The sequence below is a fragment of the Artibeus jamaicensis genome, unplaced genomic scaffold (genome assembly GCF_021234435.1).
Source record: "Artibeus jamaicensis isolate MK-2021 breed Jamaican fruit bat unplaced genomic scaffold, CSHL_Jam_final scaffold_1964, whole genome shotgun sequence".
NCBI lineage: Eukaryota > Metazoa > Chordata > Mammalia > Chiroptera > Phyllostomidae > Artibeus > Artibeus jamaicensis.
The window spans coordinates 46,238,293-46,256,301 of NW_026522030.1; the positions used below are offsets into that span (position 1 = coordinate 46,238,293).

The following is an 18,009-nucleotide window of genomic DNA, read 5'->3' on the forward strand; positions in this document are numbered from 1 at the left end:
TCTTTACATGATATCAGGGTCTGTGCTCACGAAAGCCTTAGGATGCTGCCAGTCAGACTTTCCTGGGGACTGAGAGTTCGCCGATAGCTACTGTTTCCTCAGGGTTCTTTAGTCCTAGTGGAAGCAACAACAATAAAGCTGAGGCATCAAAGGAAAAGAGCTGTGAAATTAATGGGTTTATTTTTATGATCCCCAAACATACGTGCCCTAATGATGATCACGTATGTATATGAAAAAACACTTCAGGGGACTGCACACTGTCTTTATTTTCTCTGTTTGGAGACACGGGGACACTTCATCATCTGACCACTGGATTTCTATACCAAATACCATGGCTCCTGAGATTCTATTACAAAATGTTAGTAGTTGTGTTTTCTGCCCGCTGCACAAACACATATATGTGTAACATGTTTTAATGCTGTCACAGTCTTCATACCTCAAACTTACTAGCATTCACTTTGTGTGTGTCTGTGTCTACTTTATTTTACTTAAGAGCTTTTCTGTGTTGTAGCATTTCCCTCACCAATTACCTGAACATAAATTTTATGGGAAACTCTGAAGTCCAGAGTAACTCATGGGCAAATAAAAACAACCCATCCAGAAACTTATAGGCAATTATTCCACATGAAAAAGGGGAATGTGATAATATTGACCATAAACCAAATTTAGGATTTAGATGTAAAAAGAGGAAATGAAAGTAGAAATACAAATTTTTCTTTAAAATTCTATGTAAGAAATCCTTATAGTCTGTAAAGTAGTGTCAAGATTATATTCTTCTTGGTTTACTTATTTAATGCCCCAAAAGAAATACAAATATAAACTATCAGCTCTCATAAATAAGATTATAATTCCATTGATAAATGTAAAGTATTTGAGCAGTAGTACCATTATACTCTATAAAAATATCTGAAGGCCACCTAAAGACAGAGAATGGAGAATAAATAAGGAATGAGGAAAAAATCTGCATGTCATCTGAAATGCTAGTAATATTAGAAGAGATCAAGGGCGAAATGTACGGCACATCTCTAGAGAAAAAAGTTAGCACATGTTAAATAACTGAACCACCATTTCATCGAGCCATTTATAAATATGAAACATTACCAGAGACGAGAAAGCCTAGTATTACCAAAATATCCAGTACTTTAATAAGGTATGTATTTCAAACTATGTCTATCTAGCATATTGACAATTAATTGAAAAGCAATAAAAGCAACTGCCAGAATTATAGTGGTGGTAAAACAAAATTCCAAACAAGGAGTCTGGTTGGTAAGTACCACAGTATATCATGGACAAAGTGAGTACTTATTACATAAGCACCTGCACAAATCTTACTCCCAATTGTCATTAACTATCGACAAGAGAATGTTACATGTTATCACAGTTGTATTTACATTTAGAGCTCCTTTACTCATTTGTAAAACTATTTAGAGAAACCATGTAAATTGGGCTTGTCATTTTGGCTATTGGACATCAGTCTTTTTTTTTTTTTTTAAGTTTGCTGATATAGGCATCCTGTTGACATACACTAATAAGATGATTTTTTAAAGTTCTGGAAATGTAAAGTACAATGTCTCTAAATGTTGCAGTTTTACACTTTAACAATTTTGCAATGCCCAGAATTTGTAGAATTACCTTCCTCAAAACATTTAAAGATGATAACACTCACTAGTATTCAGTTAGTAAATGTATATAATTCTTTTCCTTCTAAAGACCTATATTATTAAGATACACATATGTAAATCAGTAGACTTTTCCCATGAATCTATTAAGTGTATAGAAGAATTAGAGGTCAAATATGTTTTCTAAAGTGCAGAAAAAAGATTTTAAAATTTAAAAGATTTAGAATGTCTCCAATTAACATGAATGTTAAACAACATTTATTTTACTGCTTTAGGTTTAAAATGTAATTTATACATTTCTTTATCAGAGTTTCATTTGCAATTTTATAAGTATATAGATACCCTGAGACGTAATCTTAAATAAGAACAAAAGTGATAACTTCCCTCTTAAAACTCACTTTGTTACTAAACACTGTTTCCTAAAGGTCTGATTTTAAACAAGAATAGGAATGTGAATATCAGAGAATTAAAAATACCAAAAAGAAATGAATACATTTCAGATATAGAACACATAAAATTTTTATGTCTATGTATATAAAATTAAAACACACTTGAGAAATCTATACACATTATTAATCAGTACATTCTCATAAAGAAGTAAAATTGCAGTGAAAGTAATCATGTCTTTAAATTTTATATAACCTGACCAAAAGAACATTTCATAATGGTTTATGTTTTTTGCCTAGCAGTGATCCCAAGAATTAGCTAGTCAGCAGCAAGAAAAAGGAGCAACTCAGCACTAATTATATCAGGATCTCACATCACTGTGTTTGGCAGTTATCCACTCACATCCAATGGCCTTTGTTAATTAAGCCTACAGAACCCATCAAATCATTGTGCTATTTTGGAAGATTTTTTTAGCCTATTGATCTTGGCAGGCACAAGTCATATGTCATCATATATCTCCTCAATCAATGAGCATTAAAAGTGCGACTATCGCGGAAGGTTCTTGGAAATACCTTAATGTATAAAATGTCTGAAAGAGATTGGGGACAACTATTCTAATACGCTTGTGACCCATTCATCTAGACTTTTCTAATTTCAGAGTCCCTAGACTACATTAATTCAATTCCCCTGTCATAATCTTACCTTCACTGAGCTATGATTTATTTTACATTTATGTCTGCTGGTAATATAGAAACAAAAACAAAGGTCTATTTAAACATCAGTTCTGTATCTTTCAATAAACCGTGAACAAAGGCACGATTGTCTCTTATTCTATGTTCTGAATATAAGGATTCTCATGACTCCCAAGGATTCTTATAATTTAGTTGAATTTATTTCCAGAAATGATTTGGTTTTTTAGATAGTCGAACCTTCTTGTTATCAGAAAGAGGTTATAAAACATTATAGGTTTCTATGTTTAAATCTGTGGTTAGAAAACTTAGAATCAAATTTAGTGACTGAGCATAATAACCTTTTATAAGAAAGGTATTCCCTTCTACTTCTTTCAGATAAACTTATTTTTTCATATATAAATAGCTTAACACACTTTTGTACTGGGATAATATAATAGCCACCTCAAGCATTGCAGAGATAAATTATATATAATCCTTAAATAAAGATATGAATTTCCTACACTGTATTTCCTATCTCTATTCATTTATTGAACAACTCATGGGCACAAAAGCCTAGTAGGCATTAAAACTATCAATTTGCAAACTATTAATTGAAGAGATAATGGTGTTCAGAAGTATCTAGGGTACCCAGATTTAAATTCTGCTTTGCCATTTACGACCCAAAGCAAGTTCCTAAATCTTTTTATTTTCTTTGATCTTCAATTTACTCATTGACGAATGGGATAATTCCCTACCTATCTAACTGGGTAGTAAGGATACATGCAAAATTCACAGGAGAGTGCCCAGTATATTTTAGCTGTTATAATTATAATGATAATTTATATTACTTATTAAGTTATAAACTATTTCTATCTATTGTTTAATCTATAGCTCTGTTATGGGTTTAAATGTGTCCCACAAAAGTTCATACTGGATCCCTAGCCCCCAGAACCTCAGAATGTTACCTTATTTGGAGGCAGGGTTGTTGTAGAGTTCATTAGTTAAAACCAGCTCATTAGTTTGGTCCTAACCCAGTATGACTGGTATCCTCATAAATGGGGAAATGTGGACACAGAGACATGTACCCAGAGAGAATGACATATGCCAATGTAGGCAGAGGTCAGGGTGATGCTTCTATAGCCAAGGTACAGGCAAGATTGCTAGCAAGTGCCGGAACTTCCCTCGTGGCTCCCACAGGGAACCAACTCTGCTAACACTGTGATATCGGACTTCCAGCCCCTAGAACAGAGAGGCAGTAAGTTCCTGCAGTTGAAGCCACCCAGTGTATGGTGTTTTGTTATTGCAGTCCAGTAAAATGAGTGAAATCTCCAATCTCTATGGGGTGGCTATCATTTTACACGAGAAAACTGAAGTCCAGAGAGATGAAGTAACTTCTCCAAGGTTCAAAATCTTAGACAGGATGCAATCCCTGATTATATTACTCCAAGACCAGGGATTTCAAAAATAAGACAGCTGAAAAATCAGAAAAATCTAAAAGTGAATTATAGGGATATAGTCTCCTCATATACTGTCCTTTCTTGTATCTTTGAAGGGTCCTGGAGCTGTTAAAACAGTATAAAATAATCTCATAACAGTTGACCACTTTCAATCAAGGAAAAGAACAGGACTCACAGATTTCTATATTTTCCAGTGAGAAACATACAATAATTAAAATGAATCAACAGTATTTTTCTGTATGTTAATACAGCAAATACATGCAGAAGAACTGCAAAAGCCAAGTACGGAAAAACATATGGATGGTTTTAGTGTCATTGCGGTCAAAGTTATTTTTATAATTATCTTTCATCCTATTCAAGAAAATTGCAAATCCACGAAGAAACCAGTGAAAACCAAGTAATGGTATGGAAATACAATACATCCCATCTGGCTGTAAATATGTCCTGAGGTTTCTGGTAGCCAAGGCAAATGGCAAACACAGTCATACGATTCACAAAGCCCATGACATGAAAACAAGTCAGTGACTGAACAGTTTAATCGAGTTCTGATACCTGAGAAAATTCACTAATTCATGCCCAAGATTACCAATGAATTACACACCTCTAGATTAGAGATACTAACTCCAATAATACGGTTCTTATAAAATTATCAGCACAAACCAGTGGCAAACCAAGACACTGCTGGAGTAATTCAAATTTCAGAGGAGCCAAGGCTACAAGGCGGTGGAATGAACAGCTCTCACACTCAAAAGTAAACCGTAGAAGAAAGCTGCTATGTTATATTCCTAAGCCAAGTCAAAGTGGATCACTTCAAATCAAACAGCAGAGAGGTTTGATTTGTAAAACAAATAAAAATAAAACCACTTACAAAAAGAAAACCACTAGCAGTGCCAACTTCTTCATAAAATAGTTTGGCAGCTGCTCTAATGCCCAGTAAAATGAATGAACCACACCCTAGCATTTGACCTTGGTACCTGTCTTCCTTCAGCCCTGAGGCCATACAAAAAAAATCAAAAATACATTAAGAGAATATTTATTTTTGATCAGGCAGCTTCCTGGTGAATATAATCCATTTAAATATCCAAGGCATTGACAGATAGTTTTATTTTCAACTTTTTGAACTATCTAATCTTTCATAAATTAAATAGTTGTTGACACTATTCTCTCAGCATAGAAACAAGAATGGTTCTTTTGTTTTCAAAATGCTGCATGGGGGATGCATTCATCCATGTCATACAGGAAAGTCTTCAAGTCATTTGGGTACCAATGACAAGGACAGGATGTTATATGCATCATACCTCTCCTTACACGATTATTTAGTCTCTCACGTGTCCACACCTATTTCCTTTCCAGATGCCTTACCTGAACCCCTCACTTAGAAACTCTAAGTGTCAAAAATTAAAATGTATAACGTCTTTGTTCTTTTTTCCCCACCTGTTAGCGTCAACTCCTCCCTCCTGCCCTGCTCCCCAACCACACCTAGACTTACCTCCTGTCTGAGTGATCACTTGTATGTCACTGGAAAGAGGACCATCTCCAATTGAGGTAAAAGCCAGGACTTTGACAGAATACGTTTTCTGGGGCACTAAGTTGCCAATAGTAGTGATCTGGCTGTCAGCTACATTGTGTTTCATCCAGTTGTTGACATGCTGAGTGGGATCCATCGTATAATAAACTCTGTAACCTTGGATCTGTCCATTCGGCTCCTCGGGTTCCTTCCACTGCACCAGAATGGTGGTTGAACTCAGCATCCGCGCTTGGACGTCCCGTGGGGCGCTGGATGGCGCTTGCTCTGAGGTCTGCGTTAGCACGGGCTCACTGGGAGGCCCACGCCCAATGTTATTGACGGCGACAACCCTGAATTCATAATCTGAGTAGGGACTTAGTCCAGCGACACTGTAGCGTGTGGTCGCTACCCCATCAATTTCTTTGTAAGGTTCCTCAGAATTTTTAGGTTTATGCTGAATGATGTAGTAAGAGACAGGCTCGGGGTTCCCAGAGTCCCAGGTCAGGGTGATGCTCGTGGCGGTGCTCTCGGTCACCACAGGAGTTCCTGGAGGCTTGGGTAAGGCTTGGTGGGGCAGGGGGAGAAATAAAGATAGTTGCTACCCATCATCTCGAAGACATTTTAAGAATCCATAAGCTCTACTACTGACGTGACAGAATCACGTATCTACTGTACATTAGATGAAATTCTAGCAAAGGACTGTGTTCTAAGTGGTCAGGGAAGTATACTAAGACTAAGACTGGCGTACTTGACAAATCTCATTTCACTAGAAGGGCATCATAGCTTTGTACTTTGGGGCTGGTACACAAATCCACCCCTTATTAGCTATGTGATTCTGAATGTGCTGCCTTCCCTCTCTCTGCTTTAGTTTTCTGGTGTGAAAAATAAGATGAACTGTATGATTGGAACTGTACAGTTGGGTAACTCCATTTCATGAGTTTGCTCTGATGATTAATGACCTAATCCAGTAATGCTCTTAGCATGTATCTGGTACCCTCAAAAATATTATTTGCAATTATTACCATTATTATAAGCTTGGCCAATTAGCCACTTGCTTGAAGATATAAATAACTAAATACCAATAAATGTTGAAAATAATATATTGAATGCATTTTAGAATACATTGATTTGGTATTAAATTGTTATGGAAGAAGGATATCCATATTGTTTTCCAGTTGTAAGAGGTAACACTATTATAATTTTCTCATAAATATCTAACCAAGATATTGAAATAAGAATAGTAATTCTGAGTTAATTTCAAATTCATGTTTTTAGTTTATATTAAAAAATGCTGAAGAATCTAAACTAAAACATATTCACAAATCACTTTTAAAAATATTATTATAAGAAAAGATAAAGGAATTAAACAGAAAAAATCTCAGACAACAGTATCATAGTTATCAGAGAGAAAGGAGAGTGGGAAGAGTAAGAAGAGGGTAAATGGAGATAAAAGGTGATGGAAGGAAACTTGACTTGGGGTGGGAAACACACAATGCAATATACAGATGATGTGTTATAGAACTGTACACCCGAAACCTACACAATTTTATTAGCCAATGTCACCCCAATAAATTCAGTAAAAATAAAGCATTATTGTAATAGTATGTATTCTATATTCACCACCAGTAATACCTGAATTAAAATATTTGTAATTAAATCCATCTTTCAGAGATCCATTTTTTTCCTTTCAGCAGAAGAATACAACTCAAAATACTACAAATTGAGAATACAAACCATCTGCACTGGTGGCCTCACATTTACCTGCCTTTGTCTGGACAACAACTCTCAAAGGCAGAGTCATCGGGGGAGAATACACCACCGACTTTTCGGAGACACCTCACAAGGTAACACTCACAAACTGGCACTTTAGTACCCCTTTTTCCTTGTTGATATAAAGGCAAAATGTACAGTACTCCCTAGAATGACAGCTTCTCAAGAGCAGCACACTTGTGCTTGGTAACTGCCGGATCCTCCATACCTAGAAGACTGCCTAGTGGGGAGCAGGTTTTTCGTTTACTGTTAAATGACCTACTGAATAAATGAGTCAGTACTCGTTCTCCTCTCTTCAAGCTGCTATTTTTGTATTGGTTCACTTTTTGCCTTCCAGATTGACCCTTATGTTTTATTTACTTTTGGGGCAAAGAAGGTAGGGATTTCCCTACCTTCAAAAGCCAGGACAATAAAGACACAAAGTTGAATAAGGTATTAGTTTAATGTGACTCCTGCTTTTGATTTCTGAAGGCTTCCAGTAAACCTTCAAATATTTAAAGCTGAAATGTTTATTATGGTTCACTATTTGCACATCACTCTAAGAAGGACAAAACAATACTACTTGGCTGAGATTTTACTAAAAAACAATAAAAAAAGACATTTGTTTAAACAATGTGGGCTGTCATTTTTCAAGGAAGTGGGTAATCCATATTTTCCCTAGATGTCTGAATTTTTAAGGCAAGTAAAAATATTGCTAAGTCACATTTTATTGTACAGTATGAATTTTGTGTTTGTTATGTATGGATAAGTATGTTTAATACAGTTAAGAATATGCAATATAATGTTACCATTTTAAATGGTTAAATGTTACCAATGGTGTGTACCTTTGTTCTCTTACCACCTGATTGATTTTGATTTTATAAGGCATATATTTAATACATATACTTGGCTGGAAATACAGCACCAACAATAACAATGTGTTTTGCATTTCTTAGAATCAAACTTCCTAGAAAGGGAAGATAATTTGGGTTTATTTTACAGTAGTTCCAGATATCTGTAGAAACTTCAAGTCATCCTCAGTCTGACCCATTTTGCAAAAGTGTTTTAGAAATCTATAAACACTGGGTAAAAACAATACCCTTCACACACTCACTTTTTTCTTTCTTTGATTCAAAAATATCTGTGGAATGTAGTACTTTGGTTATATTTAGTTCACTTATTTCAAGAAAAGCACATTTCTTGAGCACTTCAGCAATGCAAGATGAAAAGATAAAGCTAAAAGAATATAAATCCACGTGCACTTTGATTTTGAATTGTAGGGTCCATTAAAATTTTTAAAGGATCTATTATTTAACCATGTTAATTATAACTCTTTCTTTTTTTCTGGTTGTCTTCAGGGTGTTGGACATTTAGTAAAAGTTATTAGGGTTCTTCTATCATGTGACTGCTATCAAAGTTCTGGATTACTATGAAACTTGTAGCCTTCAGTCCTCCCGCAACAGTGATCCTGTCCGGCATTCCTCACTGTGCCGGGGCAGTTCCTGGGCCTAGCCGGCTGTTAAGTAGTTTGATGATCACTGCTCCTTAGGCTGCGAAAACTTTTAAGAGAGAAACTGCCTACACAGATATGTGTATCTTATGTGATACCACAGATTGATTAGACTATGACATATAAAAGAGTACACAATGAACAGATGCACTTTAGAACTGCTAGGATAGACCTTACAGAGGCATTAGTCAGGTGACTTAAGGATATCCAGACCCTGGAAGCATGAGCCACTGAGCATACCTTTGACAGTGATCTGTGCTATTGCTTCGATGACACCCAGTGTTGACATGGCAACACAGGTGTAATTTGCTGACTGTCTTACATCATTCAGTTCTAGGACATTTCTTCCTATTGGCATATCATCTTCAGGTGTCAGGTCTTCTGCCCCCAACATCCACTTCACATAAGGCATTGGTGACCCCACAGCCACGCAAGTGATATTAACACTTCCACCTGGCATGATGTCATGATGAGTGGGTGGGATAGAGAATCTTGGTGGGACACGACGAACTGGAACGAAACACAGGAGAAAATGATAAAATATACAAGGCAAGAAAAATGGCTTGTTAGACAGATGACATGCACTGTACAGACAAAATTAAACAACTGGACCATATTTGTGGATTGTCCAAAACAAAACAAAGAAAAACTGTGGATAATACAGACCAAACAAGTATGGTATGTGTATACACACAAAAAATTTATTTAGTTTGGTCATTGATATCTTAGACACATTCATACAAAAGTTGATTCAGACCTATAAGGGCCCCACAAAGAAACTATCTACAAACTAAAAGACACAAATGTCATGCATAAGATAAACACAAAACATATACATACATGCATATAAAATGAAACAATGATTCTATGCATTCATGTATATGTGAAAGAGGGGACTGGAAGGTCACCAGCTGGTTTAAGTCAGATATCGAAAACCAACTGCCACGTTGTGTACTTCCAGTTGCTGTGATGTACGTGTGGAACCACCCTGTTACATCCAAGCCCCGGAAAACACCATCAAGAGGACAGTGGAAGTACAACTGATGTGCTTTCAGACTCAGAGAAGATGCAGCCTCCGGACCTCACACTGACACTGGACCCAACACAGAAATATGCATACGTATCAATCACGGTCACGGAAGAGGAAACAGAGCCGAGGCCAGTAAAGGTACCAAACTGGGTCATGCAGGGCATGCACAGGATGACGTCTCGAGGCCCGTGCTTAGGACTCTGGGACAACGTCTGGAATCCAAGACAACGGTGACAGCAGAAGTAACAGGGTAATAGGACTAAACACAAAGGCAGGATGTAAAGTACTGTGATTGAGACGGGAATTTAGGGGATGAGAGGGTGTAAGTAGGAAGATATTAGGTTAAGCTAGGTTGTCAAAGGTCAGGATTGCCAATTTAGAACGGGAGCTGGGTGTTTGACATTCAGGATTCCATTCAGTTCATACAGAAGGTAAGAGAACACAGACGATGATGACAAAACGTGGTAACAGGCTTTTTATGCCTACATTCAAATAGAGAGACACTGCGCCTAACACAGTGTGGCACATGACATTACAAAAAGAGGTCATATTAAAACACCATGACACAAAAAAATTACCAAGCAATTACAGTTCAGTGTTCCTGCTTCAGATAATCTGCACGTTAATGTGTCAAGTTTAAGTACATAGTGCAAGGAGAGGGTCAGAGACACAGGTTTCATCTTGGGCTTTGACTGGCAATAGCTTACACCAGAAGTATTTTAGATCAAGAAGTAATCATTAGGAGCATAGCTTAAATACAGATAAGAAAGTGATGTTTTTAAAATCATAAATCAAGTAATAAAAAAACAACCTCATAACCCCAAGAAAGTAATGAGTAAATAATTCTGTCAACTTTTTGGCTGCACTTAAGATTGAGCGAAACCTCCGTTGTATGGAGAGGGCTCACTGCGATGGCCTCACAGGTGAATGACAGGAGTAGGAGAAGTAACAAGAGAGCTAAGCATGCCTCCTGCAGCCAATTCACAGGTTACACAGAGCAAGCAGGAGCCGGTGGAGACTCTGAGGTGTCAAAGAGCATGTCAAGAAAAACGGAGGACAGTTTAGTCTTCATGCTTGGGATTAGGGGAACAACTGCAAAGAGTCATTCTGTGGGCAGCAGGCATCCTTGGAGACAGAAATTAAAGGTGGGGTGGGGGTTGGGAGGAGTGGAGCAGGAAGGAAAGCAGGAACACTGACCAAGTTCGTGGGACCTGAGAGAGTGAAGTGTGACCCGTTACCATGCACCCTGGGACATCCTCCCCCATCATGCACTGCAGTTAGAAACCACCAGCAAGCACTGGAAGCCACAAACGGCATTCTCTGCTGAAACATACCATTAACCAAAAGAAGACCACAATGCAGCTACATTCATTTCATTTGTATTCTTTGTTATTGGTTTAATTAATAGTTTTGTAAGGTGGGTAAAAAGTAAAAAACACACCAACCTTCTCGCAGCTCTGAGGGATGTAGGGGGTTTGATGCAGAACACAATGAAATGAGGAAAGGAGAAAAACAAGGGAAACACAGAGAGAGTAAAAAGGCCATATCAAGGCTTTCAACTGCTACTTGAACATTTTTATTTGCTCTAGTTAATCCTTCCTACCTAGGCTAAAAAGTTAGCAATACCTCAACAGGCTAACATGGTATTAGAATCAATAGCTAGCATCATTTTGAAATTTTTCCATCGAAGAAAGTACACATGCCTCATGCAGCAAAGGAGGTCGCCACTGTGAGGAAAAGGTTCAAGGGGCTCTCAGAGAATTTGGAGAAGAAATGGTTTTCTTCATACTCTCCCACCCCAGACGCCAGAGAGCCACAGGAGAAAAAAACAACCCCACAAAAACAACATTATCTCAAACAAAAATTTCAAAATCAAGCTAGATACCTTCCTAAGGCAACTCATCCTATTATAACTTAAAGCCTTCTCAGTCTTTTATCTATTCCCACCCCCGCCCATGCCTCTTGTGGTTATTCACAGACACGTGGACCTGGGATAAAAGCATTTTTACTGGAGAAAAAAAAAAACCCCAAAACCAAAACTACAGGAAGCAGCTTTGGAAACTCCAGGGGAGAAGAAATACTTCTCTGTAGTTGAAATGAAAAGCACAGCCATTCATAAGCTCAAAATTTAGTCATTTCTATTTCTTATAAGAAAATATGAAGGTATGCTCATTCATTCTTGTCCCCCAAACAAGTAATATTTAATGAAAATATAATCAGTGTGCCATGTCAATCAAAAGACTAAACTTTTGAGAAAGTCAGTAATTAAAAAAAAGTTTGTATGTATATTCATATATACATATGCACATACATAATAACGTGTGTTTATAAATATGAATGCGTAAAAAGAAGGTGGAGAATGTGACCGTGCTATTTGCATGTAGCACCTTTTTCTCCTTTTCGAGTTAGCAGCTTTATCCTGGCAGCTCCACAGCAGAGGTTCTGAGGACACAAACACCTTTACGCTGGGAGTTGTGCGGGGAATTGATTAGCAGCACACCAAGCAGTGATTTCAGGGTTGAAAAGGGAAGGAGGAGAGAAACGGCAACAGAAAAAGAGGAAAAGGAGGAGGAAACCTCAAACGAATGCCGAGCACAGTTTAATGCAGTAAAAACAGAAACCAAGATGTAAAAATGCACAGATACTTACAAACTTCAAACCTCGGGAGAGATTTTATTGGAAAGTGGTCAAAGTTTTTAAACGGTATATTTACACTTGTTAATTCTCTCTTCACTAAAATGCTTCAGCTATTGTAAATAGTAGCAACTCAGCCTGTTAAATCCTGACATAATAACACAGGTGCTGTGGGTGTCTCGACTCCCCCTGAACCTGAATGAAGAGGCGGTGCCAGGGTTATGACGTTCCTACCTCTGACATATAAATTGGCAGGGGCAGAATAGCGAGTGCCCGCGCTGTTGGTGGCAACACACTCATATTTTCCTTGGTCAGATTCTTCACTCTGTTCGATCTGAAGGGCGCCTGTATGGATATAAAATATATTGCCAAAGAGATGGTCAGAGAAGGCTTTCTCAGGCCAGAAAACTAAACCTCTTAACAATATGAAAAGCCCTGCAAAGCGAAGGTCCGCTCAACGTCGATTCAATCTCTTGCTAAGGTGCACAGACAGAAAATGATGTGATGAGAAAAACATATAGAGATTATTTTTTTTACATCATCAATGCTAGCATAAGAAAACAATATCTCTTTTCCCAAGCAAGAATTCTAGTCATAATTAAACACTCTTATTTCCTAGACTAATAAAATGGAGATGGGTGAGACTGCTTCAAGGAAGTATGGCTTTTAAATAAAACAAAAGATTAATTTTTGGTTTTGTTTTGTTTCATTTTGGTATCAAAAGTGGCGCAAAAGATAGGTCTGCTCAAAAAAACCAGGCCGGGTGTTCAAGAAAGTCTTCCGCTGAAGAAAGCCAAAAATACGCAGCGAACACAAAAAGGCTGCACAAAGCAAAAAAATGTAAAATTAGTCATTATATATCATGAAAATATTACTTAAAGAAACAAAACTCCCTTAAGACATGCAGATTTTTAAGAAAAGAAAGACAGTTTGCCACAACTTACAATCATTGATTACGTTTGCTGAAAAACAAAGAGCAGTTGAATTAGAAGGTTTGTAAAAAGTTAAAAAGCAAGGCCTGTGCGAGCGAGGTCGAGCCAGCCAGCCGTGGCTCCAGGGCCTCCAGACGGATCCCCTAAGACACCCGTCAAAATCCACCAGTGGGATTAGCAGTGTGGTGTCACAAAACCCCAAGAAAAATGCAAAACAAGAATTATACAAGAAACGAACACCGAGTCAAAGTATGAAAAACCAGCAACACAACATACCACCAAGAATACTGAGCACCTTTTGTTTCCATAGCCTGAAGGACAGAAGATCCAAAAATCCAGAGGCGAGTAATCCAAGAAAAAAAGAAGTGGGGGACAAAAGCATTGCTGTCAGGTTGTAGGCGAGTGGGAGCAGGTGGAAAGGGGAGTCATTCTTTGACTTTTAAGACAGTAAGAGAAAAAACAATTGAAGAACAAAAGCAAAAACCTTTTGAAAGATAAAGACAAAAAGCAGGCGTTCCAGGCTGTCTTCTGCATGTCTGGCACTGTTCTCCAGACCATCTTGGCTTTGGTCCAGAACAAGAACAGCTAAGGAAGAAAAAAAATGATCTTTTTTTTTCTCCAGTTGGACAAAAAAAAAAAAAAAAGAGAAAAAAGAAGAAAAAAAAGAAGAAAAAAGAAGGAAAAAGGAAGAAGAAAAGGAAAAAAAGAGGGACAGATGGTACGCTGTGACTGGTCTGTGGTCTCAAGACCTGGATATGCTTTCTTTGAAGCATATCACAACTGAAATAATCATTTTCATAAAGAAAGAAATGAACAAAACAAAGGGAAAAAGAAAAAGAAACGGAAAATCCACAATATGAGAGTCACCAATCATAACCGAACAGTACAGAGAAAACAAAATAAAGTTGATGGACATTATCAGAATGGTTCTGAAAACAAGACAGAGATGACGGTGATGAGAGGACAGAAAGAATGAGTAAGATCATTCTGTGAACGTTAGTTCAGCACTCTTACCTCTTATTGGTGTACCACCTGGGTGGATAATATGAATGCAAATAAGATTAGAAAGAAGAAGCATTAGTACGAGAAGAAGGAGGCTAGGGCTGGGGAGAAGAATTAAATTAGATTTACAGAATTAAATAAGGTCTTAAAAGAAACTTGAATTACTCTATCGGTAAAACAGGAATATATTAGATAGTATTATTAGACCATAAAAGCAAGTTGCATTACACCACCAAGGGCAAAGACCAAAACAGGCAGCATTGCCTTTCTCAGAGCAGCAACTGGGTTCTTAGGTCTGGGGTCATATCGGGTTAGAATTTGTCTTATATGCCTCGGAGTCTCAAAAAAAATAAAATGGACTAAACAATAGTTTTCAAAGACAATTGAGGAAATACTGGCTAGTCTACTTAAGTATATATATAGATATACATGTATATATATACTGTCACAGGAAATGTTAAAGACTAAATATGAACACTTGATTGGACATCGTATACCGCTTACTATGCTACACTTGTGTGCTCTAACTTGTGTCCTCTGTTATTTTTCTACACAGTGTTCTCACGCAAACAGTTCTGTGGGTGTGTGCGTGCCACTCTGGAGGTCTGGTGTCTACACTGACAGTTAGTAAAATGCATGCCATGCATTTTATTATTAATAATAATAATATAATATAGTCTGAATATGGAAATTAGTGGGGGTGAAGTGCGCTTCAGAACTAAGCACTTACCAATAGATTCTGGAGATTTAAATACGGAGAGAAGAAAGACAGCATAAAAATATTATTATATTCCTTATAATTTGGTACAAATTTTTCAGAGTTAAAGCTTTATATATTAAATCATCTATGTTACATGTGAATAATTAATTCTTTATTTACAACAACAGAATGCTAATCTACACAATTCTGCTGACAACAAGCAAAAAGAGGCAGTTAACAAGACGCTTTAACATCACAGGACAGGTCAAAAGCTGAGAATTCTGGGAAGACAGGCAGTTAAACAGCTTAGAATTCTATATCAATATTACTACCATTGTCAAAGTAAACCGTTTATTAGTAAATGTCCCTGTGATATTACCTAGGGACAGGCTCTAAAATTTAAGAAATTTAGATTACCTCTACCTTTAATCTAAAGAGAGCAAAGGAATAAACTGGAGATGGGGATGGGAGAGGGAGAAAAAGGCAACAGGGAGAAAGAGAGAGAGAAAGCGGCAAAAGCTGGAGTCTACACCAAAGCAGACTTCTGTAGATCCAGTCACGGGAGGGTTCACAGATTTTCCGTGTGCGCGCACACCACTGTGGCTCGTGTGTACACGTGCTCACTCACCATAATATAATAACAACAACATTAATTTTAAAAATCCCCTCCTTTCATTGGTACTTTGTAAAAGACTAAAAAAAACACATCTGGTTACTCGTGAGATAACATTTCTGTGTTTTATGTATTAGTGAAAAGAAAGTAGATGTGAACAAACTTACTAAACTTTGGTATTTTGATGAGTTCAAATGTAGAAACAACAGAGAAAACACACGTTAATAAAATTGAATCATTTTAGTGTTTCATATGAACATTTTGGTTTTTAATGGATATAACCATTGGAACTCCTTGCAAGTTCTGAATGAAGTCCAATGTTGAAATAAATTTGTTTAAAAAAAAACAGTGAAAGACGAAAGAAAGAGAAAAATGGATCCATCAAATACTGCGGAAAAGCAGTAAATTAAAAAAATTGTCAAAAATACAGTCACAGCAGTGAGCAATGTGGATTAAACAGAAGCTGCAAAACACACAAGGAGGAGAAAGACAGACTCTGAAATAGGCTATGACATCACAAACATGGACGACACATTAAGTAACAGAGAAAGAGAAGAGGGAGAAAAATCAATACCTAAAAATTAAAAATAAATAGAATTAAGTAAAAAAAAGTAAAGGGAGAGAAAGCTAAAAAAAAAGAATCACTAGGAGTTAGTGGAAACAGTAACCAGACCCTACCTGATCGTAACTGCTTAATACGGCCATTGTTGTTGCTTGTGTCGACAGGTAAGAAATCTTTAAACCAGGTGATTTCTGGATCCGGATTCCCACTGGCTGCACAAAGCATGGTGGCGGTGCGTGTACGCTCCACCACCTTCAACTGTGGGCCCATGTCAATGGTAGGGAAGCCCCTGGGAATTTGATCCTCTGCAAGACAAAAGGTGACACATTGTTATGGTAACAAGTCAGATGCCCAAGATTAAAGAGATATTGCCCATTGATCTTTTTTACTTTACTATATAAAATATTTCATGAAAAGCTGATACAAACCAAGCAGCATGGCATTATTAGACTAGGATAGAGTCACAGTGTTGCTCCTGGCCGGAAGAGTACACAGTGTAAGAGACCAACAGCCTAGCAAAGAACGTGGACACGTGTGATAAAGACCATGCTGAAAAGATTCATAAGGCCTGTAGGGATGAGCTGAGCTGACCAGGAAGATGGGATCATCACAAGCATAGTATTAAGACAGGAAACTTTTCATGAGGAAAAATCCTGGGATCCTAGCTTAGCAGGTAGATGAAGAGCAAACAGGTTAGCTGGGCTAACCTATGTGTGTTCAATTCTACTATTTTTAGTAACTTTTAAGTAAAACTATGCATATTCTTTCATAAGCGTGATAGTCAACCTAAATGAATTCTTTTGTAAGAGATTTTAATCAGAAAATTATCTGAGAGCTTCCATTTCCAAAGGAAAAAAACAAAAGCAACTCAAAAGCAACACCTTACTGTAAGAAAACACTTTCCCCCATTCAAAAGGTCTGTATTATTTTTGGTCATTCAAAAGTTGAAGTTTCTAAATTTTGAAACTTCGACTCATCTGCAGTTCACTTCTCCATATCTCACATCAAGATTGTCCCAGATCTTAGATCTTGAGAAAATAAAGTCCTCCAAACCCCCCAAGCATGACCCACACAGCTAACTCTTCCAGCCAGCATTCGAAAGAGGTATAAGGGCACTAAATGGTAACAGAAAAAAATACAAAAAGGTTAAATAAAAAAAGAAAGATATTCTATTCAAAAAGAAAGATATTCTTTTCAAAGATATTCTATTCAAACACTTAAGTTATATTGGTGATAATTTCTAAATTACAACTCAGCTGTTTGTTTGAAGACCATTTTGAAACATTTTGACTTCCAATTAAGCCTGATGTTAATTTAATCAACAATCCCTGGTGATTTCTGATGAATTTTCATGAGCTGCAATTCCAAAATGACTCAAAAGCACAAACACCAGTGAATAGAACATTAGAAATCATCAGATGTGACGCATGACTTCTCCTTGAATGCCTTGTACAATTTCTGTTGTGGCCCTGTGAGTCTTGTTCAAATCTGAGTGAATTAGAATTTCTAGGGGTCCACTGTGTTCAGTCAAACCGATGTGTTCTTCACCCCCTGTCTATACCTTGGGGGTAAACTCAATTTCCTAAATCTGACCAGCAACGTTCTTTTAAATCAGGTCCCGATTTCTCTCCTAGAA

General features: G+C 37.2%; 1 protein-coding gene across 17 annotated transcripts in view; it reads right to left on the reverse strand.

Annotated features, from left to right (window-relative positions):
* The window catches only part of PTPRD (protein tyrosine phosphatase receptor type D), a 523,934-nt gene that overhangs the window by 189,774 nt on the left and 316,151 nt on the right, over positions 1 to 18,009 (reverse strand). For all 17 annotated transcript variants that reach the window (XM_053656280.1, XM_037156783.2, XM_037156780.2 and 14 more), the window contains exons 5-8: positions 16,490 to 16,678; positions 12,799 to 12,909; positions 9,141 to 9,410; positions 5,624 to 6,205 (exon numbers count right to left, since the gene is read on the reverse strand). In XM_053656280.1, coding sequence (XP_053512255.1) covers positions 5,624 to 6,205; positions 9,141 to 9,410; positions 12,799 to 12,909; positions 16,490 to 16,678 — 1,152 coding nt within the window. The remainder of the gene's footprint in view (positions 1 to 5,623; positions 6,206 to 9,140; positions 9,411 to 12,798; positions 12,910 to 16,489; positions 16,679 to 18,009) is intronic.